At 46.1% G+C, this 25,673-nt stretch overlaps 2 protein-coding genes across 5 annotated transcripts; both read right to left on the bottom strand.

The window, feature by feature from the left end:
* Window positions 1-829: 829 nt before the first annotated feature.
* LOC128767518 (uncharacterized) lies at window positions 830-13,883 on the bottom strand. 4 transcript variants are annotated; one of them, XR_008416127.1, is made up of 9 exons: window positions 13,563-13,883; window positions 11,462-11,884; window positions 10,698-11,031; window positions 10,504-10,632; window positions 10,362-10,423; window positions 9,928-10,071; window positions 9,047-9,224; window positions 8,863-8,953; window positions 8,079-8,367 (listed from the first exon to the last, which is right to left on the bottom strand). XR_008416127.1 is itself a non-coding variant. In XM_053879620.1 (7 exons), the coding sequence occupies exons 2-7, from the start codon at window positions 11,871-11,873 to the stop codon at window positions 1,312-1,314; spliced, it is 1,122 nt and encodes a 373-aa protein (XP_053735595.1). In that variant the 5' UTR covers window positions 11,874-11,884; window positions 13,563-13,883; the 3' UTR covers window positions 830-1,311. The 4 variants fall into 4 exon arrangements, 1 of the variants encoding a protein (XP_053735595.1); XR_008416129.1 differs by having other exon boundaries at window positions 9,047-9,155; XR_008416128.1 differs by having other exon boundaries at window positions 10,504-10,629.
* Window positions 13,884-19,300: 5,417 nt separating this feature from the next.
* LOC128767377 (uncharacterized) lies at window positions 19,301-25,435 on the bottom strand. Its single transcript, XM_053879390.1, has 7 exons — window positions 24,289-25,435; window positions 23,831-23,917; window positions 23,597-23,741; window positions 23,319-23,466; window positions 20,093-20,164; window positions 19,813-19,941; window positions 19,301-19,498 (listed from the first exon to the last, which is right to left on the bottom strand). Exons 1-2 carry the CDS (start codon window positions 25,195-25,197, stop codon window positions 23,861-23,863), a joined length of 966 nt encoding a protein of 321 aa, XP_053735365.1. The 5' UTR covers window positions 25,198-25,435; the 3' UTR covers window positions 19,301-19,498; window positions 19,813-19,941; window positions 20,093-20,164; window positions 23,319-23,466; window positions 23,597-23,741; window positions 23,831-23,860.
* Between the last annotated feature and the right edge of the window lie 238 nt (window positions 25,436-25,673).

Below are 25,673 nucleotides of genomic sequence, written 5' to 3'. Positions count from 1 at the left end.
GTCGGTCCATTTTAAAAGGACAGAGACCCGCACCCACTGTGGAGGATGTCGAAGTGGAGAATCCACTTGGGGTTGGGATCTCACTGGAGACTGAGACAAGTGAAGGGAACAGTGAAGAAGTCAGTTTTAAACAAAAAAAAAGCAGACAGACAGTGACATGGTAGGCTCACCGTCTCAAGGAAGAGTACGACCAAAAAGGACCAGGAATCCCCCAGTGTATCTGAAAGACTATGTTCAAAAAGTGGAAGAGGAGTTTTGGACCAAGGTGCTTGCTATTTTCTTATTCTTTCTATGTTTTTGTTTAGTTTTGTTTAGGGTTAGTCGTTTAAGTTCCATTCTGTTTTATGACTATTTTTTTGTTTTATTAAGTTTTAGACTCGAAGTGTTTATGGTGGTTTTGGGGACATGGACTTTGGGAGAGAAGTTGGAAGACGTGAATAATTTGAGGGGCAGGAGATGTTATCATGTGTCATGGGCTTATTTGGGGTCACAACTTGGGGGCGTTCTTGTTATGTTGCCGTGTCATCATCCGATTTGTTGGAAGTTGGAACCGTGAAAAAAACCTGCTGTGCTGATACCTCCTGTGTGTTTTCCTTTCAGCTTTGGCTATCAGAGGGCGTGTCTCTTCAACCCACTTGGGAGAACGAATCAAATGTCCCGACCATCATTGAGCAGTGTTGCCAGGTTCGCGGACAGGAGCGCTCGAGGCCGAGGCGCTGGAAGGAGCAAATTCAATCAGAAAAAAAAAAAAAAAAAAACGCAAATACTATGCTTCAAGCAATGGTTTTATTTAAAACACATTTTCCACACAAACAGAAATTTCCTCCAGTCAGCCGACTGCCCCGGGAGAAGCTGCTGCCCGACGTCCACGCACGGAGCGCGACAAGCGCTGAGTTTCCTGCGATTAAATCCGTTCCTGCGCGGATGCGACAAGTCTCTGCCGTGACTGCAACGAGACCTCAGTCCTACCTGAAGTTTCCGTCGTCCAGATGAGCCGCTCCGCACCTCTTCAAGTCTCAAGCTTCTTCGCTTGGTGTGCCAGATTCGCCGACTCCGGCGGCGCATGTGACAGGTAAGAATTTACAGGCAGACGGCGCCACTGCAGTTTACCGGATAAAGTCTGACATGCCTCGGTGCTCGACTGAAGCTAAACGGCGTTGCTCCCGTGAATAGGAGGATGTCGGCATCACTAGCTATGAAAGACCGGTGCGTCAGGACGGGCAACACTCGTTCTCCCCTGACTGCGATGAGACCTCAGTCCTGCCTGAAGTTTTCATGGTCCAGACGAGGCGCTCCGCTCGTCTTCAGGTCTCAAGCTTCATCTCTTGATGTGCCAGATGCCCCAGCTCCGGCTGTAATTTCACAATTACAGAGTCACTCACTCACGCCTTTGTAATTTCACAATTACAGAGTCACTCACTCACGCCTCTGTAATTTCACAATCACATTTTGCGGAGTGCCCTGGCACTTCCAGTGAAGTAGAAAGGCTTGTGTAACATTCCTAGAATATGTTTGTGTCCAGCTGTCCCTGGAGCCTGCCTCCCTCCCAAACAGTCCTGCAGCAGGGGGAAGAAATTATGAGCGGACCTCCGATCCTGGGGCGTCTCCTCAAAGCGTGGCTACTTCAAGGCTAGCAGGCAGTCCTCTGCCCCCCGAAGTGCAGTTCACTATTCGAAATGCTAAAGCAACCGCAACATTCAAAACATATAATGCCAAAAGGGTGTGGACCGTCGTCTGTTGGGTAAACATCCACTGCTCGTCCAATTCATTCCGGACTATTCCTGGCGCAGTTCTGACACTCCACTGGCACTAGGACCGCACGTGGTCAGGTACAGAGCTTACTGCCAGGTGGAAGGTTTGGATTTGCAGCGTCGCTGGTCAAAAGGGCCGGGTTGAGCTCAGCCGTCCGGATCACAGCCGCGCTGATCATCGCTGCACCTCTTGGAGAGACCAGTCGGCTGCTCTCACCTCTGCTCCCTCCAAAACCGTAGGAAGAAAACTTTGTATCTAAAAGTATGCATCTAAACCAAAGTCTAACTTGAATAAAAATAAGATGCATTATTTTGGTATCGGGTCCTGCCAAGTTGTCTTCCGGTTCCAGTTCCAGTCAGTGCGAACTCGAGTGGCAGCTCTCCGGCTTCAAAAATGTGTTTTTGGTTGACATCAGGAGACCAAGCAGTATAGTAACGGTCTCTCTGCCTCCTTATCCCTCAGGCCAGAACTGTGCCTGGGGAAGTTTCTGGAGCCAGTGAGTTTAGTTTTTCCTCAATTTTGCCACAATAAGAAGCATAGGCGTCAAAGAACTCTTTCCTGTCTCTCAACAGATCCCGGTTCCAGCCAAAGGCCAGGAGAGTTTCAAGTCTGGCATTAACTCTTATTATTCCGCAGACTCACCAGTTTCCAACAGATTTTGGAGATTCAACAGTCCGTCGGCATGGTGCTCTGCTCGCACCGCCTCCTCCACACAAAGGCGCCGCCCGGAGGCAGCAGCCGTATAATAGCTGCGCTGATCATTGCTGCTCCTCTTGGAGAGACCAGTTAGCTGCTCTCACCTCTGCTCTCTCCAAAAGCGTAGGAAGAACTTTGTATCTAAAACTATGCATCGAAACCAAAGTCTAACTTGAATAAAAAATAAGATCCATTACTTTGGTATCGGGTCTGTTTCTTCTCTGCCCAAAATTAGGGTTTATCACCCGTCAAGTTTTCTCCTGGTTCCAGTCAGTGTGAACTCCCGCTTCAAAAATTCGTTTTTTTTTGACATGATCTCAGGAGACAGAGCATTATAGTAACGGTCTCTATCCCTGACGACAGAACTGTCCGTGGGGAAGTTTCTGGAGCCAAGAAGTTATGTTTTTCTTCAGCTTCGCCACAATAAGAAGCATAGGCGTCAAATAACTCTTTCCCGTCTCTCAACAGATCCCGGTTCCAGCCGAAAGTTGGGAGAGTTTCTATTCTGCCATTAACTCTTTTTATTCCTCAGACTCGGCAGTTTCCAGCAGGGGTCGCCACAGGACCATGAAAGCCACCACTTCAGAGGATCACACAGTAGGAGCTGCATGCCAGACATGTTCTGTTCTCAGCTCCCTTGTATGATGTCTTATGCGATGTCTGTCTGTGATTCTGTTCTCTGCAGCCCTCCAAACCTCACAGAGCCAGGCAGGACATCATCATCTACAGAGTCATCTCTTTCTGAGGATGAGTGGGCCGGTCCCTCGGCTCTCAATCTTAGGAGAGTTGCAGTGTCAGATAAAGGTACACTGCAAGTTTGGGACCCTACTTCCCCAGCTGACAAAAGCGAGTCTGTTTTTGAAGAACATTGGGCGCTGAGCACCGATGACCCTTTCGACCAGAACCTGCCCCGGAGGCCGGGTCCGCTCCTGTGCTCAGGGCGCCTGTCTTGACAGAGTATCTTCCGAATTGAACGTGCCTGTCTCCTCATCTGCCCATTTGGATCGAGAAGATACTCGGTTATTGACACGCCCTTCAGTTTCACAGTCAAACCCCAGGTTCTGCGAGACCACGTGGACGTGGGTGAACTCAGAGAACCAGCGGTCATTTCTGATGGAGGAGGTCCGCGCTCTCCTGTCAAAGGAAGTAATCGAGCTAGTGCCAAAGCGATCTTCTTACACTGGGTTTTACTCCTGGTACTTTCTGAAACCCAAGAAGACAGGAGAGTGGAGAACTGTTCTGGACCTCAGTGGATCTTGATCTTGCAGACGCCTACCTCCACAACACGGTTTGGCAGAGTCAGAGGAAGTTTTTCCGGTTTGGGCTCGAGGGTCAGGTATAATACAGCACTCTAGTGCCTCGCACCTTCGCAAAGTGCGTGGAGGCGGGGCTCGATCCATTAAGAAGACAAGGTCTGCGAATTCTGACGTACTTGGACTACTTGTTGATTCTAGCCAGGTCGAAACAGGAGTCATGAGCACACCAGCTTGGTGTTGGAGCACATCGTGCTATTGAGGCTCAGAGTAAACCTCCTGAAAAGCGCACTCCCAGTCAGAGTCCCAGTCCCAGACAGAGCATGACGTTTGTGGGGGTCATGCTGGACTCAGTCTGGACTCAGAAGGCCTCCTGTTTGCCCTTCCTCCTCCTTGCCTTCTTCTTTCTCTGATGAGGAGAATTCAGCTGCCGAGAGTGAGAATGATTGTCGTAGCTCCAGACAGCTCCAGCTGGTATCCAGAGATGTGTCAAATCCGGATCAAAGGGCCCTGGGAGTTCCCTCCATCGATGTCAGCGCTTCTGCAAGCATCAGGAACCCCGAGGGCTCCCCCAATACTCGGACGACCCCTCAAGGTTTGGCTTCACCAGGGTTAACAATCAGTCACACGTCCCCTGATGTCCAATAGACTGTTCAGAACGCTAAAGCTCCGTCAACCCTCAGAGCATACAATACTAATTCGACAATTTTTTTTCCCGGTGGTGTGGTACCCAGTCAGCCTCCCCAGAATCGGCCCCTTAATTTTCTCCTTCATCTGGTTAACAATGGTCGGAGCAGAGCTACATTACGGGTTCATGTAGCAGCCCTTTCCATGCCAGACAATGGTCCGGACGGCCACCCCATCGGCGAGCATCGTCTAGTGAGCCGTTTCATGAGAGGTGTGAAAAGGCTTAGACCTACCTCAAGACCTTTATGTCACTACTGGTACCTGCAGCTGGTACTCAATTCACTGTCTGAAGCCCCTTTTGAGCCACTTGGTCAGGCCTCCCAGGAGCTAGCATGAGTTAGCAGCACAAGGAGCATGAGCGTTTACACAAAATGTGTCCGGTTAGACCGCAAAAAGCTAAACTGGATTGAGTCCCACCCTTCAGAAAGACGGACAGTCTGTGGGTGGCTCTCGCAGGTGGTAATAAGGGGCAGGCACTGTCCCCTCACAGGTTGTCACATTGGCTTAGAATTGCCATGATGAAAGCCTATGAGACAGCGGGAAAACAGTCACAGGAATCCCTGAGAGCACAGTCGATCTGAGGCCAGGCAACATCTGTGGCTGCTTTCAAGGCAGTATCTCTGTCAGAAATCTGCCAGGCAGCTTCTTGGTCATCAATCTCTACTTTTGCTGACCACTATTTTTTTGATGTGTCTGCATCCTCCTTCCCTCTTTTCTTTCTGTCTTCAGGAGCAGCCGAACCCAGCGACCAGTAGGCCCTCTTTCACAGCACTGTCTCGGGGACACCAGTATCTGCTTCATTCCAGTGCTGTGGAGTGTGCAGCGTGCCGAGATCCACAGGATTCCTGCATCACTATCTGTTCATTTGTGAATAAACTCCCTCTTTCTTGCTCACCTCAGACTAGAACCCTGACTGTAGCTGCTCAGTAAATATTTTTTTCTCTCTGTATGGAGGATTGTTAATGCCACTATCTATTTCAGCCGTATAGTGGCTAAAAGAGGGCAACGCAGTTCCTGCTGATCCAGAGTGTAAGTTACACTCCATATATGAGGGGTTGTTAATGCCACTTTTATTTCAGCTTAAGGTGGCAAAGGCGAGGCAGCAGCTCCTGCCACCCAGAGTGTAAAATTACACCCCATGTATGAGGGGTTGTTAATGCTCCATCTCCACAACCCATTCATTCATTCATTCTGGCTGGATAGACCCTGGGCGTGGCGGTGGCGCAGCAACTCTCATAGACAGGTCCGGTGTGAGGCCCTGGCCATCCGAGATATCGACAATACCCTGGGCACACCACCTTCCGTCATACCAAAGCAACATTCGTTTCGTGCAGCAAAATGTGGATCTCCTTGACGGCCGTCTGGCAAAGGAGCCGGCGGTGCCAGTCAGACGTCCGGTATGGACGGCCATGGTAATTGCCCATGGTTCTCAGGTCAGGCCACATTGCAAGGCTGGCGGTTAAGCCTTGTGGTCAAGATGACCTCATAGGTGTTCCAGAGTCCCGGGAGGTGTTCTGGAGTACTCACACGAGGGTGTGCTGCAACCTGTTCAAGTCCTGCAAACAGTCCTGCATCAGTGGGCAGAAATTATGAGGGGACCGCCGATCCTGGGCCGTCCCCTCAAAGCATGGCTACTTCAAGGCTAGCAGGCAGTCCTCTGCCCCCGAGGTGCAGTTCACTATTCGAAATGCTAAATCACCCGCAACACTCAAAGCATATAATGCTCAATGGGTGTGGACTGCTATCCGTTGGGTAAACATCCACTGCTAGTCCAGTTCTTGCAGGGATCTTGAAGACTCAGACCCACTTCCAGATGCATCTGGCCCTATTGGGATCTTCAATTGGCATTAAAGACTCTCTCTGAAGCTCCCTTCGAGCCACTTGATCAGACAGCTTTGGAGCTGGTGGCTTACAAAGCAGCTCTCCTCCTGGTCCTGGCCTCCATCAGGATGGTTTGGACAACTATGGGCCTTCTCGATTAGTCGTTTTTCCCAAATTTCTTTGTGCGTCTTCTGAGGTAACAAATGAATGATGAGAACCACTGGAGCTTGTACAAGGTGTGGCCCGTGAGTGCACTGAGAGCTCGTCTGAATGGAGTCAAGGCCTTCAGGAAAACAAATCAGCTATGGGTGACTCTGACAGGTGGTGAAAAGGGGCAACATCGATAGCAGCCTTCAGAGGAGTTTCTTTGGCAGAAACCTACCAAGCAGCCTCCGGGACTTCCGCCTCAACTTTTGCAGATTTCTATTTGTCTGACGTAGCAGCTTCTTCTTTGCCTCACGTTGTCCTGTTAACAGGTGCTTCCAGCAGCTCTGGCCAATAGATGAAAGAATCATTCTCTTCCGCAGCGCTTCGTCATGGGCCAAACGTTTCTCCACTGGCGGTTTCTCCCTCCAAATATGGACGGTTATTGCCTAGTTCTTCCACGTTGGGCTCAAACTAGTGCTGTGGCTGTGGGATGGCGTCAGGTTCCCCTGTGTAGTTGCCGGAGAAGGGAAGCACCTGATTTGGCAACGAGAGGGCCCCAGGGGGATGTCCAGACCCACTGTATGGAGGGTTATTGGTGCCACTTCACTACATTCGGACTAACAACATTTTGCGCGACCTTGGGGGTGAGGTCGTTGGTGCAAGACATTGAGTAGGCCGGACTGGCGTGAGACCTGGCGTTTGGAGATAGCAGCAGGTCTCTTGGCACGCCACCACTCTGTGATTAGAGACAGGCCACTCAATCTTCACCTACGGTCAATCTTCACCTACTTTCGTGACGCTTCTCTAGTCAAGTTGACCTGCCTGGCGAACCTGGAGTTACGGGCGGAGCCCCGACTAGCTCATCTCTACGTTAGCCTCAGGTTCTCCCATCTCTGCTACACCCGAACTTTGGTCATTGAGGGATGGGACAGGCGACGGAGCCCTCCAGCTGGGTCATGCGAGGTGCCTGGCGGAGGTGCATCCATCACCATGTGGCCTCCTCTTCTACTACTTCTACTGCTCGGTCAAGTTCTTGGTCCGTGTGAGAGACCAGCAGGTGAAGCGAGGGCTTTGCCCTCTGACCACAATATTCCTCCCATCTCTGCTGCACTCGGACTATGGTCAAAGAGAGATGGAAAAAAGGAACGATTGAAAACTTCCAGGATAGGTCATAGGGAGTGGACCTGTGGGGGTATATCCATCACCATCACATCATTGGCTTCATTGGTCAGTTGTTCCCAGATCTCTACAACTGTCTTGGTAACAAGTTAAGCGTGGAGGCAACATTTGGAAATATGGGAAGCACTCACACTACTAAGGTCTTCCAGAGTCCCGATGTCTGCAATAGCATGCAGCAAGGGTTTGACATTGGACAGATAAAGCTCTGTCACTGGTCAAATGCAGCATCTGTACCAGGCCAAACATGACTATCATTTGGACATTCTGGAAGTGACAACGCTTCCTCAAGACTGTTAATATGATATGAGCTTGCATGGTCAAGGGACATGTGCAACCAGTGCTTGGGCACAGTCTGTTATTTGTTCTTGTGCTGATACATCAGACGTCAACATGCCAGTGAGTTATAATTAAGGACCAAAAATAGAGTTTGGAAACAGGTGGTTTTCAAACCTGCTTCACTGACATAAGTACATACAACTTGAAAATTAATCAAATCATACTGGAAGCAAAGTGAACAAAGAATTTTACTGAAGTCATGAGGGCGTTGCGACCCAAAAAACGTTTTTGACAACTTAATAACAATAAAACCTTGACTTTTACCAAAATGATATGCAGTAAAAAGTCCTATTCTGTATAAACACAACACTGAAAGACAGAACTGCTTCACAGAAAAGTGAACTATTTACAAAACTATGACAAAACTAAACAACTGTAGTCACCAAAGATACACAAAATGTACATCTGCATACGTCTCCATCAGCCTGGACTTGTATCCTGGTGAAGAAGAGGGCTGCAGGCAGAGTGGTGAGGTTGTGAATGCTGTAGGTGTGGCCTGGTGGAGAAAAGACAAGTGAGCGCTGAGAAAATGATGGGTCATCTGTTCGTGTTGCACATATGTATCGAGATGTCTGTGAGCGTGAGGGCATGCGTACGGTCCACAGTCTTTATCTTCCATGAGAGTGGACCGAACCTCTTGAGAAAAGCGTTTGTTGCATTTTGTATGAAAAGTGACATAAAAAAAAAGTTTAATTTATTGATGCTGTTGAAAAAAGTCAATCCCTCTCAGGAAAACGTTCAGCAGAGAAGTGAAGGAGTTTACAGTGCAATCCCAGGACTCATTCATTATCTACAGTTCTTTCCTTCGAGGGTCTCAGTGGGGCTGCAGCTGGTCCCAGCCACATCAGAGAACCACTTTCCCACATGGCTGCCACAACTCTTCTGTATTAGTATAATATATTTTATCAGCAGTGGGAAAAACTCTTCAAGTCAATACAGATCATTTTGACTTTGGTTTCACCAGAATGTATTTTGTGGCAGAGGTCCTTACCACATGGCACGATGAAGGAGTGACCCGGTATGAAGCAAGACTCTTGTAGATTGATGGTCACCTTCAAAGTACTTGTTGACAAGTGGAACACCTTTACAGTGATGAAATAAAACGAAACTTTTTTTGTTATTTGAAACAAAAAATCAAACATTTTGGAAAAACAGGAGGTAGAAGAGTGACTGACTGTGGTGGCGCTGTGATCCACACAGACAGGTTTCTTCATGTAGGAGCCGAGAATGAACATCCCACTTGAAACCGTTCCATTGTTGCTGTCCTCCATGATGCCCAACGCTCTGAGGGAGTGGATTCATAAAGACAACTGCAGAGTTCAGCTTCACACTTGAGTGTCTCGACACCAGCAACTGAAAAGAACATTGTGTTTGCCATTTGTCTATTGCTATTGAGACGGATGAGCTAGGACTTTGATTTTGGGAAGTTCAGAACCTTTCTTAATGGAAACTGGGAGAAAAGAGATAAATCACTTGTCAAAGGGATCAAATGGTGCTATTCATCACTCACAGAACAGCCAAACTTTACATTTCAATTAGCAAAAGACACATTTGTGTGATTGATTACTATTGCAGTGAAGGAGCCACAACGGCGTGCGTGTCTTGCCAAAATATGACGACGACGGTTCCAGTCACACCAGTGAAGTCAAGGCTTTCACTCTGGTTAAAGCGGATCTGGGACTGGGGTCGACGCCCAACACTGGAACTGGATGATGTTTAATGCTGTGTTTTCTAGTTTCTGTTCCTAACGTTAATTATTTAAAAGCATAGAGCAATAAATGTCTGACAATGAATTTTCTCCAGCTTCCCAAATTTATGAAGTGTCAGTTTGAAATACTTAATTATTAAATATTAAATCATACGACTATAATAGTAATGTTCTTATTATGAAAATGGCCTTTTTGATTACCTCTCATACTAACACTTCCTTTTCTTCTGCTATTTAAAAAGAACCATATACAAAATAACCTTTCGAGACTTTTTAGAAACTTGTGAAAGAAACAACGCTGTGCACACAGCACTGAACCAAACAAAAACAGACACAAAAGAATCATACCAACAGCAGGAGAGGACCAAAGACTCATCATGCAGCGGGTCAGGTTAGTTCTGTTCACGGGCTGGAGCGCCATAGGTTTGAGAGGGGGAGCACACAGGTCAGACATCGACAGCTCAGCGGGAGGCATTTGGGATGATGACAAATCTAGAGCACAGGAAGTAAAAATTAAAATCCCTGAGAAGGGATAAAAGAATTTACAAGTTCCTGAAATTTGAACTTCTCAACTATAATTGAGGCACTTCAGACGAGGCAACGCTTAGCCGTGAAACAGTAAATAAATTGAATTCATCCAAGGCTGCAACCCAGTTTGACCAATTGGTTCAGTGGGAAAGGGGAAGAGTGAGGTAGAGAGAATGGACTGTGTTTAGCAAGTGTAAAGGGTGTGCAGGGCCTGAGAGAACGCTCAGGTTTATAAACAAGCTTTAACAACATACCCGAGTCCTCACACACGTCCAGATCAATCCTGGATGATGGTCCACTCAGACAGACATCAAACCTGGAAGCAAATGAATTGTTAAAAAAAATAAGATAAAATGAAAAGCATGAGTTAGTAATGAAGACTGAGCGCTTGCTTACGTGCTGTTCAGCCCCTCATGGCCTGAGCTCTCATCCTGCATAATGACTTTGCATGCACTCCAGCCATTCTTCTGTATGAGTGTAACTTTGGAGCCTGAAGCAGGCAACTCAGCTTCATCTTGGTATCTGCTGTAAAACAATGACTAATATTGGCTAAATGAAGAAACAAACAAAAGAGGATGTTTTGCTCCTACTGTCTCTGATGTGCTCCACTGGGGGTCTTCGTGGTTGATTTGGGGATTGATTTAAGGGTTTTCCTGCTTTGGTTCAAGCGAGACACAAGAGCTCCCCCAACAGGCTTTGATGCTCTTCTACGACTCTTAACAGTCAGATGTCCAGATCCTCCAATTTTTTTGGGATGAGCTTCTCTTTCTTTTGAAGGTTTAATTGTAGTGGACGACGGCAGATCAGGTGGCAACGTCTCTGCTTCCTCTAAGGCGTCAACTTTCCACCATTCACCCAGAGGTTTCCTTCTGCGTTTATCTCTGCTTGGTGATAAAAGCTGATGAGAGTTGGCTTCTTGGTGTCCTGTGAAAATGAACAAATGTTACCGTCTTGTTTTGAAAAATACAAAAATACCCAGGCACAAAGTGTGAAACCTCCATCATCCTTTGTGGCCCACAGGTTAAAGGAGCGCTTAATGCTGAACATGCATTTCCTCCCATGTACATACAATCAAAAACTTGCTTCCTCAGCAACCAAAATCTAACTGCAGATCACCGTCTCTCTGCCGAGCTAATGGTAAATACAAATACAAACTAAACACAACTAAATGAAACAACAGGTGCAGGACAAAGCCAGTTCTAAGAAGAACAAAATGAATATGCTAAAAAGCTAGAAAAAAATGAATAAGCAATTATTTTAATGAAAATGTACTGTGTGTGTGATAATAATAATACAAATACAACAAATTATTCGACTACAACTACGACTAAAAATAATAATGCGTTTAACTTACCCAAGTGTGTGCTGTGGTCAGATGGCTGTGAGGGGCTTGGTAGTACGAGATATTTTTGTTCCTGGACTCGATCCTGAATCAGTGAATTCTTGATTCTTTTGTTTTTACTTCTTTTATTATCCTTTTTATCACAACTCAGATTCTCTGAAACGGTTCCATTTTTCCCCCTCTTCAAGACAGCTTGAGATTTTTTCACAGGTGAACTAGGTTTGGCTGTGTTTTGTTTAGACATTGCAACCGGCGATTCATCTTTGGATTCTGGCTCTGGGGTATCCTGAGGTGAAGCCAACCAAAACTCTTTGGGAGGATTTCCTTTCCTCTTCCCAAGGATTTGACAACTCTCAATGTGATTTCCATCTGGAGCAGATGATGACTTGGTTGGTCTTCCACCTTTGTTTGTCGGGGATATCATGAGCTCCTCCTCTGTTTAAAATAAAAAGGTAAACAAAAGAATTACATCAACAACAAAGTACTGCATTTGTACCTTTTAGAATGGTTTCTCCTTTATTGTTTTTATCACCGATTTGGTGACTGAGTTGTTAAGTGGTACGATTCAAGTTAAAAGTAGGGCTGAACGATTAATTGGATTTGCGATTATACCGCAGTATGATAAAACGTGATTTTCTAACCGTAAGGCTGCAATTTGACTGGTCATGTGACTTTCACGTTGGTGGTGCAGCGCAACGGTGAGCTTTAGCCATTGAGCTGTAAATTACGGCTTTAGCCTATGAAGGTAAAATGGGTGCAAAAGTGGCACATACCCGTAACACAAGACTCGTATCCATGTGTCAGAGGCACATACGCGTAACTGCCGTTTTGCATCTGTAAACCCCGTGGCACGTGCGTGTAAAAAGAGTTACATTCATACAAACACGAAAAGTAATTTCGCCTTCATTTTCTAAGTGCACAGATACAAGTAGCTAAACACGAGCTCTTGCAACTGCAATTGTGACACATTGCCAAGTTTTCCACCTCAACAACAGCCAAAACGGGTGCATAAGTTCCACATACTCGTAAAACACGATTCATATGAGCGTGTACCCTTTTGCACCTCTTCTCGCACCTGTAAATAAAACTGATGCGCTCTCGTAGAAGTGGCGGCAATACGTGCCTGTTACTCCATGCGCATTTCCGGTAGTCATGTGACGTCTATTGTCCAATCGGCTATTTTTTTATTACTAATTATGTTTATGTTCAGACAGTGCTTAAAACGTGCAATCTACGTTTACATGAAGAGTTGGACGTGTTAGAGTGGTAAAGCCACATATTGGTTTCCGTTATTGTTGTAATATGCACTTTAGTTTGTGTGATTTATCAGTTTAGTAAGTCTACAGTTGAAACTGAAGTAGACAAATAAACCATCTTTCATTTTAATTCATGCTTCATTTGCCTTTATCTTAACATAAGAATAGCCTATAAGGAAGAACAATTATATATACTGAATCACATATGGTTTATTACAATACAGATTGATTTATTAGTTGTGTTTGCTGTAAAATACATGAGAAGAGGACCTCAAACAATCGCACATTTAATCGCAATCGCAATATTGAGAGAAAAAAAACGCAATTAGATTATTTTCCAAAATCGTTCAGCCCTAGTTAAAAGTGCTTATGTGTTTTACAAATATATTTACAAGTAAGATCCGACTTACAACCTGCTCGACTTACGTCCACCCACACGCATGACCACAGCCAGCAGATGCTTATTTAATTTTTTTATTCAATGTCTGGCACCGCAACCTGTTGCAGCCCGGCATCGTGTACGACAGTTACGGCAGCACAGTATCCCAGCATAGCGTTGGCCATTTTGAATGGCATTCGACTTACGTCCAATCTGACTTACAACCGGTTGGTCGGAACCGATCCTGGTCATAAGTCGGATGTTACTTGTATTACATTTTGGTGGTTGTAAAAATGACTTTAAACTAACACTTTAAAGCAGATGGTGAATGGCGGGTAAAACATTTCAATTCTGTCATACGTGCTCTGCCGTCTAACGGGATTCGCTATTGGTTGCATCGCTTGTATTCATAGAACTGAAGTTACAATAGGTAACTCAGCATGTCTTTTACCAGAATGACACAAAATAACATTCTTACCCGAACAGAATCCAGGTCTTCTCGATGCATGCCACTCTGTGGATCATGATTGTTTTCCACAGCGTCGTCAGAGACATTTTTTTCTCCTTCAAATGTGTGTTTTTCTTTCCGTGTCTTTGTCAATGACTCATTTGTGTGTGTCACTTTCATTTTAGCTAATTTCTTGGTCTCTGGGGAGTGCACTTTGTCTCGCTTGCCACCAACGGGATCTTCCACTGTTTTAGTCTCTTTAGAGGACGTCTTCATGAGGGGTTGTTTTTGCTTCTTATTTGGTTTGTCATTGTTAACAATAACATCATCAACACTTTCCACTGGAGTAGATTGCCTCTGACAATTTTTCTGTCACAAGGCTCAGAAATGAGAGGAGACTCAATTGCAGGAAGTAAGAGAGGCGAGGCAGTTAACGGAACAACACAGCATTTAATAAACAAAAAATGTCAGCCAACACAAACGGGACGCAGCCCAAAGTCCATAACGACAACTAAAGGAGTCTCCAACGGAGAATAAATGACAATCAAGGTCAGGAATTGTCCAAAGTCCAAACAAGAGTTCGCAAGGAGGATCGGGCACGAGGAGGAACAGGAACTAAAAAATGAGAGGTCAGAGTCAGGATAAAACTTACAAAAATACTCAGGTGCAAGGCAGTCCAGGAGGAAAAGTAGCGATCCGAAGAATGAAAAGTCCAGCATACCACACATGAAAACGTTCACGACCTGGCGCTGCACTGTCATCCAGCTACTCCTTAAGAAGCTGTGGAAAATTAGGGGAAATGAGGTGCAGCTGCCACTCGTGCCCGACCTGTCAAGACAAACCACACACAGGAAACGGGGAAGTGTCCATACAAAATAAAAGCACAACAGGAGGGGACATGACAGTACCCCCCCCCTCAAGAGGCGCCTCCTGGAGCCTTACCGGGCTTGTTGGGATGATCCCGGTAGAAGTCCCGGAGGAGAGACGGGTCCAGGATGAGGGACTTGGAGATCCAGGATCGTTCCTCTGGTCCATATCCCTCCCAGTCGACGAGATACTGGAAGCCTCGCCCACGACGCCGAACATTCAGGATCTTGTTGACCTGGTAGGCCGGGTGGTTGTCGATGATCATCGGGGTTGGAGGAGCTTCATTGGATATGTTGAGCGGACTTGTAGCTACTGGCTTCAGGAGGGACACATGGAACGTGGGGTGGACCTTTAAGGATGCAGGGAGCTTGAGACGAACTGCGCAGGGGTTCACCACGCGGTCCACCTCAAATGGTCCAATGAAGCGTGGGGCCAACTTGCGGGACTCGACCTGCAGGGGAAGGTCGCGAGTTGATAGCCAGACCTTCTGTCCAGGTTGGTAGTGTGGAGCAGGAACCCGATGCCTGTCCGCCAGACGTTGGTTCCTCAGGGAAGTACGAGAGAGAGCCGCCCTGGTGTGCCTCCAGATGGATCGGCAGCGGCGAATATGAGCCTGGACTGAGGGTACGGTGGCTTCGTGCTCTTGGGATGAAAACAATGGAGGCTGGTAGCCATAAGCCACCATAAAGGGAGACATGCCAGTGGCAGAAGACGTCAGGGAATTGTGAGCATACTCTACCCAGGGTAAGTGAGTGCTCCAAGATGCGGGGTGACGAGCTGCAACACAGCGCAGAGCTGACTCAAGGTCTTGGTTAGCTCGTTCAGACTGGCCGTTGGACTGTGGGTGGTATCCAGAAGAAAGGCTGGCCGAGGCACCGACAGCCCTGCAGAAAGCCTGCCAAACTTGGGATGTGAACTGAGGGCCACGGTCCGATACAATATCTGTGGGGAGTCCATGGTTCTTAAAAACGTGAAGCACCAGCAGATCAGCAGTCTCTAATGCCGACGGAAGCTTCGGCAGGGGAATGAAGTGCGTCATCTTTGAAAAACGATCCACAACTGTGAGAATCACTGTATTACCTTCAGACGGGGGAAGACCAGTAATAAAGTCAACAGAGATGTGGGACCATGGTCGTCCCGGAACAGGAAGCGGTCGAAGAAGTCCTGCTGGGGGTTGGTGACCAGACTTTCCCCTCGAGCAAACTGTGCAGGCTAAAACAAAGTCCTTGACATCCCGAGACATATTGGGCCACCAAAAGCGTTGCTGGAGGAAGGAGAGAGTGCGGTGGATCCCCGGATGACAGGTGAGCTTCGAGGTGTGTCCCCACTGTAGCACCTGGGAGCGAACTGCTGAAGGTACGTAAAGCCGATTAGTGGGCCCATTACCTGGATCTGGTTCTGTTGTCTGAGCCTCCAATACAATTCTTTCGACATCCCAGGTAGCTGCACAGATAAAGCAGGACTCCGGTAGAACCGTTTTGGGAGCAGGCTTCTCCTGTGGAGGCTCAAAATGGCGGGACAGCGCATCGGGTTTGACATTCTTAGTACCTGGACGGAAAGACAAGGAAAAATTAAAGCGTCCAAGAAACAATGACCATCTGGCCTGGCGGGAATTCAATCTTTTAGCTGTCCTTAAATAGGTCAAATTCTTGTGGTCAGTGAGGATGATAAATGGCGTCTCCACTCCCTCAAGCCAGTGCCTCCACTCCTGAAGCGCAGTAACCACTGCCAGGAGCTCTCGGTTCCCCACGTCGTAGTTGCGCTCGGCAGAAGAAAGTTTCCGTGAGTAGAATGCGCAGGGATGAACCTTGTTATCAGATGGGTCCCGCTGGGAGAGAACAGCCCCAACTCCAGTGTCAGATGCGTCCACCTCGACGATGAACTGAAGAGCTGGATCCGGGTGCCGAAGGACAGGAGCAGTGGAGAAGAGCTGACGAAGTCGTCTGAAAGCCGCGTCCGCCTCCAATGACCAGATGAAAGGACGTTGGGGCGAGGTCAGCAGCGTGAGAGGAGCTGCCACTTTACTATAGTCCCTTATGAAACGACGGTAGAAATTAGCAAATCCAAGGAACTGCTGCAACTTCTTGCGGTTAGTGGGGACGGGCCACTGAGCTACTGCCTCAGTCTTGGCCGGGTCTGGCCGAAGTTGTCCCTGTCCCAGAATGAAACCGAGGAAACTCACAGATGAAACCCCAAACTCACATTTCTCTGCCTTTACAAATAAGTGGTTCTCTAATAAACGTTGTAGAACCTTGCGAACGTGGACCATGTGTTCTTCTCGGTTTCTTGAAAATATTAAAATGTCATCCAAGTAAACATACACAAACAGGTTCAGGAAATCACGGAGCACATCATTGATTAAAGCTTGGAACACAGCAGGGGCATTAGAAAGTCCGAATGGCATAACCAAGTATTCAAAATGCCCCAGTGGGGTCTTAAAAGCCGTCTTCCACTCATCTCCCTCGCGTATTCTAATCAGGTGATAAGCATTGCGTAAATCGAGACGAGTGAAAATTATGGCTTTGTTGAGGGGTTCGAACGTCGGGTCAATGAGTGGAAGTGGGTAGCGGTTCTTGACAGTAATGTCATTAAGTCCCCGGTAGTCAATGCAGGGTCTCAGCGATTTATCTTTTTTGGCAACAAAAAAGAACCCAGCACCAAGAGGAGAAGAGGATGGTCGGATCAAACCAGCAGTGAGAGATTCACGAATGTAGGACTCGAGGGCCTCCCGCTCTGGCCGGGACACATTGTATAGCCGACTGGATGGCAGAGAAGAACCTGGCAAAAGGTCAATGGAGCAATCATAAGGGCGATGAGGAGGTAATGAATGAGCGCGTTCCTTACTAAAAACCTCTCCCAGGTCATGATACTCTACTGGTACTGTGGACAAATCGGGGGGAGGAAACTGTTCAATGGGGAGAGAGCGAGAGAGAGACTGAGCTGTACGGAGACAGTTAGTTGAACAGTAAGGACTCCAGCCAGAAATTGAGGTGGAAACCCAGTCTAAATGGGGGTTATGCTTCTTTAACCAGGGAAGACCTAGGACTAGTGGAGAGGAGGAGGAAGAGATCACTAGAAGGCTGATGTCTTCCGTATGGTTTCCTGAGATGGTCAAAGTCATGGGTGACGTACGGTGGGTTACATCAGGAAGTGAGCTGCCATCAATCGCACTTAGACGACGTGGGTGATCAAGAGGATGAAGGGCGATGTTCAATGACTGGGCGAAGCTGTGATCAATAAAACTATCATCAGCTCCGGAATCAATAAAAATCTGAACCGGGGTCTGAGTGCCATTAGCGGTTAACAGGGCTGGTAACATTATGCGATTGGCTGACAGCTGGCTTGTACTGGTGTGGCTCACCTGAGTACTGGGGGTGTGAGTGGCGCGAGAGCGAGGAGGACGCACCACACAATTCTGTAACACATGCCCCGCCTGCCCACAGTAGAGGCAGAGACCGAGGGAGAAGCGGCGATGACGCTCCTCGGGGGTCTGGCGAGTGTGACCCACTTGCATGGGCTCCAGTCTGGTCAAGCGTGTCTCTGAAACCGGCGAGCTGACAGAAGGAACTCTGGGATCAGGTCGAGTGAAGGGCAGTGAGTTGGAGAACTTATGCTCTCTACGCCGCTCACGTAACCGGTTATCAATCCGGACAGCTAAACAGATCAGATCCTCAAGTGACTGGGGCTCGTCTCGAAAAGCCAGTTGATCACGAATCTCTTCAGTCAGTCCTTGGATGAATGCTGACTTAAGCGCAGGTTCATTCCAGCCACTTTCTGCGGCGGCTATGCGGAACTGGACAGAGTAGTCTCCCACAGAGGAGCTGGACTGGCGGAGTGAAAGAAGCCGACGGGATGCCGAGTCAGTGTTGCGAAACGGCAAGTCAAACACCCGACGCATCTCAGCTGTCAAAGACTCAAATGACTGGAGGACTGGCGACTGAGACTCCCACAGTGAAGTGGCCCATTCACCGGCGCGACCCCTCATTAAATTAAATAGGAACGCTATACGGGCACGATCAGTGGAGTAATAACTCGGCTGCAGATCAAAAACTAAGTTGCACTGTAATAAGAAACGATTACAGGAACCGATCTCTCCGGAGTAGAAATCTGGCATGGGGACAACAGGTTCGCGAGTCGCCACTAGAGCAGCTGTGGGACTGGTCTGAGAAGGAGTAGCCGATGAAACGGGTGATTGCCCTGAGCAGGAAAGTCGTTTTACAGAGGCAGACAAGGAGGAGAAGGCCTCCATAATTTCTTTAGAGAAATTCTCCAACTTGGAGACCCTGGTGCCTAGGATGCCTGTGGCTAAATGCCAATCTTGGCTTCCTGCTGAGTCCATTTCTGGCCAGGTCGTACTGTCACAAGGCTCAGAAATGAGAGGAGACTCAATTGCAGGAAGTAAGAGAGGCGAGGCAGTTAACGGAACAACACAGCATTTAATAAACAAAAAATGTCAGCCAACACAAACGGGACGCAGCCCAAAGTCCATAACGACAACTAAAGGAGTCTCCAACGGAGAATAAATGACAATCAAGGTCAGGAATTGTCCAAAGTCCAAACAAGAGTTCGCAAGGAGGATCGGGCACGAGGAGGAACAGGAACTAAAAAATGAGAGGTCAGAGTCAGGATAAAACTTACAAAAATACTCAGGTGCAAGGCAGTCCAGGAGGAAAAGTAGCGATCCGAAGAATGAAAAGTCCAGCATACCACACATGAAAACGTTCACGACCTGGCGCTGCACTGTCATCCAGCTACTCCTTAAGAAGCTGTGGAAAATTAGGGGAAATGAGGTGCAGCTGCCACTCGTGCCCGACCTGTCAAGACAAACCACACACAGGAAACGGGGAAGTGTCCATACAAAATAAAAGCACAACAGGAGGGGACATGACATTTTCCTTCCTTTTCAGACTATGCATGACCGCCTTAGGGGCCTCTTCCTTTGGTGCAGTCTCTGGCGAACTCCTTCTTTCAACTGTGCTGTGTTTTTCTTTGGGATGGTAATCCAAAGTGGATCATCTAGATCCAGAATCAAAAAATCATCATCAGGCTCAGGTCTGGGCTGTGGTGGTATTTTCACAGGTGTCAACTGCTTCCTCGACCTGAGAAAAAAATACATGCTTAAAACCCAAAGCATCTATATTAAATACAAATGCTTATATTTCATGCGCAAATATTTTGGGACTTGAACATTTCCAAGGAAATAAATTGCATGACATCATATAGATTATAATCTTCTCCAAATCCGGACAACTCACCCCTACTCTGAAAGACAATGTCTGAATAAGGTCACATGTTTTAAGCCCTGCAAGTCTACGATGTATATGTTCAAGAAAACACCTTTGATACGTTCATACAACACTACCTTCAAATGTCACAACAGCAATCAATTTAAGTTGCTCTAACTCAAACGTACCTTGTCATTTTGGTCTGTCCAACTTCTTTGAGTTTCTGTAGAAAGGGAGTTGTTTCTCTTCCTAGATGCGATGTCTTCACAGGTGTTTTCTCGATGCTCAGGCTCTTGGACTCTTCTGAACTTGGCCCACTGAAAAAAAAAATGAGTACAATAATTTGTTTTTATGGTCATTACAGAATCTGTTAGAATATCACCTCATAGACGGACACAGATTTAAAATAAATATAACTTGTAAAGCAACCACAATGACAACGATATTTGGTATTAGACAGTCATTTACCTTTCTGTTTTTGTTGATAGGGACTTTTATTGATTTTCGGATGTTTCTTGTTGGACCACGGGAGTTTCAGTCCTGCAGAGGAATACACACAAATGTCCAGAACACAACCTCAGATAACAAAAAAACACTATCACTGAAATAGAAAACAAAGAGATTGCTGCCTTGTTCTTTTGACATAAAAGCATAAAAGCGTGATATGAGTAAGTGCAATTTACCATTTTATATACCACTCAACCTGCTAAATTGAAGAGCAGTCTCCTTAAAAGTTTACTACAAGATGTCCACATTTGGGTGATGGTGTTGTAATAATTGAAATTCAATTGATGGATTTGACAGTGTGCACTAAATCATGAAAAATACCACTTTTCCACGTTCCACAGTTTTCTTCTTGGCCTTTTCTGGAAAGAGTTTGAAATAATTAGAACCCACACACCGACGCATTTCCGCAGGAAATAAACGGAATGAAGAGAATGAAGACAGTAAAGTAATCTGCAAATACTCTTTAATTTAATACGCTTTAATTTAAATGAGTGAAATATGCATACAATGTGAAAACAGCAGGCACCGGAAATACAAAAACATATAGGGGAGCATAAAATATACCACTATATCAAGAATTGAAAAATAATAAATGCTACATATGACAGTAAGAAGTACAAGAGAATGTATCTGATATCAGCTCGTACATAAACATACTGACCACACTGTAAAAAAACGGCCTTCCATTCTCGTAGAAGCCACAAAACACACAAAAGCAAACTGTACTTAAGCTGTAAGCAAGGGACTGGATGACGATGACTTTTTTTCCTTCTTGTTGACATTTTCATCGTCGCGCAGTCGGACACGGTCACTGTATTTACTCGTTTATGCACATAACACCAACTCGAAACAGTCACTTACCACTGAGGGGTATTTCTGTGCCATTTTATGATCCTTTAAACAAAGCTGGTGTTTGTCTGTGACGCCTGTTCCTTTACTACGTAAATGCAGCCAGCTAATAGTAGCTTAGCCCGCTACATCTCTCGAAATGAAAAGAAGCTTACACTTCCTACAAAGCAGTAGTAGTTTTATTTGCTTTAGAAAAGAGTGAATGGAACGAAGCTTTGAATTACATGCCAGGCGCAGAGGTCAGCGTTGTTGAATTTACGCTTTCTTGCGTAAAATCAACCAGAAAACAAAACAACACTGCTGTAAAAAAACAAAAAAAAAAAAAAAACGCACTCTTTGACCGGGCCTCTTACTCCCAGTGTTTTGCTTGTAAGGAACAGCGCACACTCTGGGCATTTGCATATTGTTCTCTTCAATAGTCCCGATTCTTATTTAGCTTTCACAATATGTTAAACTGTCAATTCGAAAATTGTAATCGGATGGAAGTTTTAATTCCTCGTCAAGTCTACTTGCCTGGAAGACTATTTATCGGCCAAAAAAAGATTCGATAATCGAAGACGTGCGATGACTAAATTCCTACAGCTCCCTCTCTCGGTAGTGTGTAGACTTGCGTAAAACGCATCTGCACGCGTCATACGCAGCTTTGCTCCGCGCAGTCGCAAAAAAAAAGTCCTGGCTTGAGGTCAGAGGGGCTCCAATGATGCGATCAGGACTCCTCACACTATGCTGCTGAATGATTCTGTCCTGAACAGTGGTTATAGGTGACTGTGTGCGATATTCGTGTGTGCGCGTTATGTCCACTATTTTGCATTGTGTGTTACTGTCAGGCAGCTGCTATTGGTCTTTGAAGTCTGTTCTCTACCAGAGAGTAGTGTTGCAGTTTCTGTGTCAGATACTTTGTATTTAAAACCTTGCTGTTTGGGTTCCACATTTTCACTCCCACTGTTGCAGTGTTCGTTTACATCATTGTGGTTCGATCATATAGTTGATAGAGGTTCCCTCTTCTTCTTTGGTCCTCCTCATCACGAGTTAGTTGAAGCAGTCTTTGGAGATCATCTGGTCGCTGTCCATTTCTGGCTCTAAATAGGACCAGCAATGTCTCTCTTACCATAATACGAATACATGGACCAATAGCTCCATATAGGTTTTAGATGTGTATATTATTTGTATATATATATATTGTATATAATATATACAAATAATATACACATCTATACACATCTATATGTGTATATTATTTGTATATATTATATACAATATATATATATATATATATATACAAATATTGATGCTTGGCATGAGGCGAAATAACATTCTGTATACTTAATAATATATATATATATATATATATATATATATATATATATTATTAAGTATACAGAATGTTATTTCGCCTCATGCCAAGCATCAATATTTGTGTGTCAGTTTTGCCTTTTATTCAACCATAACCAGGTGGATTCCTGCAATCATAATAAATAATACTATAATGCATATATACAAAGAAGTTTTTCAATTTTTTAAACTGTCAGAATTACTTCCAAGCATTTACTATACTTTAATACCTTGTTTCACAAGTAACTGGCTTGATTGGAGCCCATTAACAGGTGAGCGAAGTTAATAATTTTAAAGGTCACTATAAGGGTCACATATACTGGTACAGTGATACAGATGATAATTGTCCGACCAAATAAATCTGTCCATGTAAAAATAACACAACGCAAAAAGATGACATGAGATCAACTCAACACATATCCAGGTGAATGACAAAATGTTTAGCGAAATATCTTTTTCTGCCTCTCATTGATGTCAATTGGCTACAAGTCCCCCACCTTAGCATGCGCGTACAGAGGCCGCTTCAATTGTCTCCAAATCACCAAAACAATCCGAAGGACACACAGGGTTACAGATGAACAAACATGTATGACTGGAGGGATGGAAATGGAAAAAAAATATTCTGTGCAACTCTTACGAATGAAAATGCCATTCTGCTTTGGTGATATGTTATCATAGTTTTTGTCCATATTGCCAGCCAGTGCAAAGATCACAGCAGGGTATATGATGAGGACGTATCTCATGTGTTTTTCAAGTACTATGTTCTCCAAAAGAAACCTGGTCAAGTTACAAGAATAGTACGAAATAATTAACACATTTTAAATATAATACCCTTCCAAGATACTCAAAGTCAATGGTCAATGAACACAACAGTGGAAATAACGGCATGCAGACAAATCACCTTATACTGTAGATGAAAGGCAATGGGTCGAAGAGACAACGCAATTATAGTAGGCTAGCTCGTGCTCATGAATGAGCATGTACATTTTAAGTTGACATTACTTACCACACAAGTAACACACAGGCCAGGATTGAGTATGACACGGTTGCAGACAGGTTGAAGACAATTCAGCTTCATATTGGAGAACAATAGCCAGGTTGATGAGGGTTGCAAGCGTTGTCCAGGTTGTGTAAATCGTAATTCCATTCTGAACCTGTGAAAAATCGAGAATTTGTTGTTTAAGCTTATGTTCCCAATGTTGAAACATGGCAATCATCACCTCAACCTATACATTTCTAAAACGTTGTATCAGTATCATCCTTATCATAAGCCATCATACTCACAATGATACGCAGAAGCCACAGGTCCACCTTGTGGTATTTGTTGAGCCATGCTCCATAGGTTTTAAGTCCATGGCAGATGAAGAAGACCATTGAGTAGTTTGTGAGGATGACCAGGATGAGAAACACCAGGGCAGCATTCATTATTCTGTTGCGTTGAAGAAAACAACACAAACTATTGTGATGCCTTTACTGTGTTGAAACGTATCACTTTTTAGAAAAAGATGAGCTCATCACCCTCGGTCCCAGACCAGCAGCTAGCCGATGTTAAAACAGATATTGAAGCACCAACTGATGATGACGCCATATGGCAGGACAGGAGGGCTGCAGTAGAATCAGAATCAGAATCAGAATCAGAATGAGATTTATTGCCATGGTCAGTGGGGAGCCCACTGACTAGGAAAGTGTCTTGAAATAAAGTGCAACAAAAAACAAATAAAATAAAATAAAATAAAATAAATAGAATAACATAACAACAAGGCTGTTCACAAATTTAACAGTCTGATGGCCGAGGGGAAGAAGCTGTTCCTGTGACGGGAGGTTCTGGTCTGGATGGACCGTAGCCTCCTGCCAGAGGGAAGAGGAACAAACAGTCCATGTCCAGGGTGAGAGGGGTCGGCTCTGATCCGACCTGCACATCTCTGGGTCCTAGAGGCATACAGGTCCTGAAGAGGTGGCAGGCTGCAACCGATCACCTTCTCAGCAGAACGTACGATGCGCTGCAGTCGGCTCTTGTCCCTGGAGGTGGCGCTGTTGTACCAGATGGTGATAGAGGAGGTGAGGATGGACTGGATGATGGCCGTGTAGAACTCCACCAGCAACTTCGTCGGCAGTCGTAGTTTCCGTAGCTGCCTCAGAAAGAACATTCTCTGCTGGGCCTTCCTGATGAGGGACCTGATGGTTGGCTCCCATTTGAGGTCCTCAGTGATGGTGGTTCCCAGGAAGCAGAAGGAGTCCACAATAGGAATGGCTAAACCAGCCAACATGAGAGGGGACAGAGAAACTGTTACTCTCCTGAAGTCTATGACGATCTCCACTGTCTTCTGGGCCTTGAGCTCCAGGTTGTTGTGGCTGCACCAGGACACTAGCCGCTCCACCTCCCTCCTGTAAGCCGACTCATCTCCATCTGAGATGAGCCCGATGATGGTGGTGTCATCCGCAAACTTGATCAGCTTCACGGACTCGTGGCTGGAGGTGCAGCAGTTAGTGTACAGAGAGAATAGCCATGGAGAGAGAACACAGCCCTGAGGAGACCCAATTTTGAGGGTCCGAGTGTCAGAGACAGTCGTCCCCAGCCGCACACGCTGACTTCGGCTGGTCAGGAAGTCTGTAATCCATCTACAGAGGGAGTCAGGCACGTCGAGCTGGCCAAGCTTGTCTTCAAGCAGAGCTGGAAGAATTGTGTTAAAGGCAGAGCTTAAGTCCACAAACAGGATCCTGGCATAGGTTCCTGGCCAGTCCAGATGGTCCAGAACGAAATGAAGGGCCTGGTTCACTGCATCGTCCACAGATCTGTTGGCTCTGTAGGCAAACTGCAATGAGTCCAGGAGAGAAGCAGTGATAGATTTCAGGTGAGAGAGAACCAGGCGCTCAAAGGACTTCATGACCACAGACGTCAGTGCCACCGGTCTGTAGTCATTCAGTCCTGTGATCCTGGCCTTCTTGGGAACAGGGATGATAGTGGAGGACTTAAAGCAGGCAGGTACATGACAGGACACCAAGGAAGCATTGAAGATGTCCGTGAACACTGGAGCCAGCTCTGCAGCACAATGCTTTAGGATGGCAGGGGAAACTCTGTCCGGACCCGCCGCCTTCCGAAGGTTCAGCCTCCTGAACTGAGTGACCACGTGCAGGACGTGATGTCCATGATGTCAAGAGAAAGAGGAAGAGGGGGGAGGTGAGAGGGTGCCTCATCAAAAGTGACTGTGATCTTTGCTGTCTCAGTGACATCGTTGGTCTTAGTTGTGTCACTAAGAGACAGCATAGTCCTTTGTTGTAAAGTGGAACATGGGGCTGGAGAGACCACAGAGGTGTTGGTGCAAAATGGCTGCTCAAAGCGACAATAGAAGTTGTTCAGGTC

This window comes from Synchiropus splendidus, chromosome 11 (assembly GCF_027744825.2).
Source record: "Synchiropus splendidus isolate RoL2022-P1 chromosome 11, RoL_Sspl_1.0, whole genome shotgun sequence".
Taxonomy (NCBI): Eukaryota; Metazoa; Chordata; class Actinopteri; order Syngnathiformes; family Callionymidae; genus Synchiropus; species Synchiropus splendidus.
Note: the sequence above shows the minus strand (reverse complement) of the source record. Positions and strands in the feature narration are given on the sequence as shown.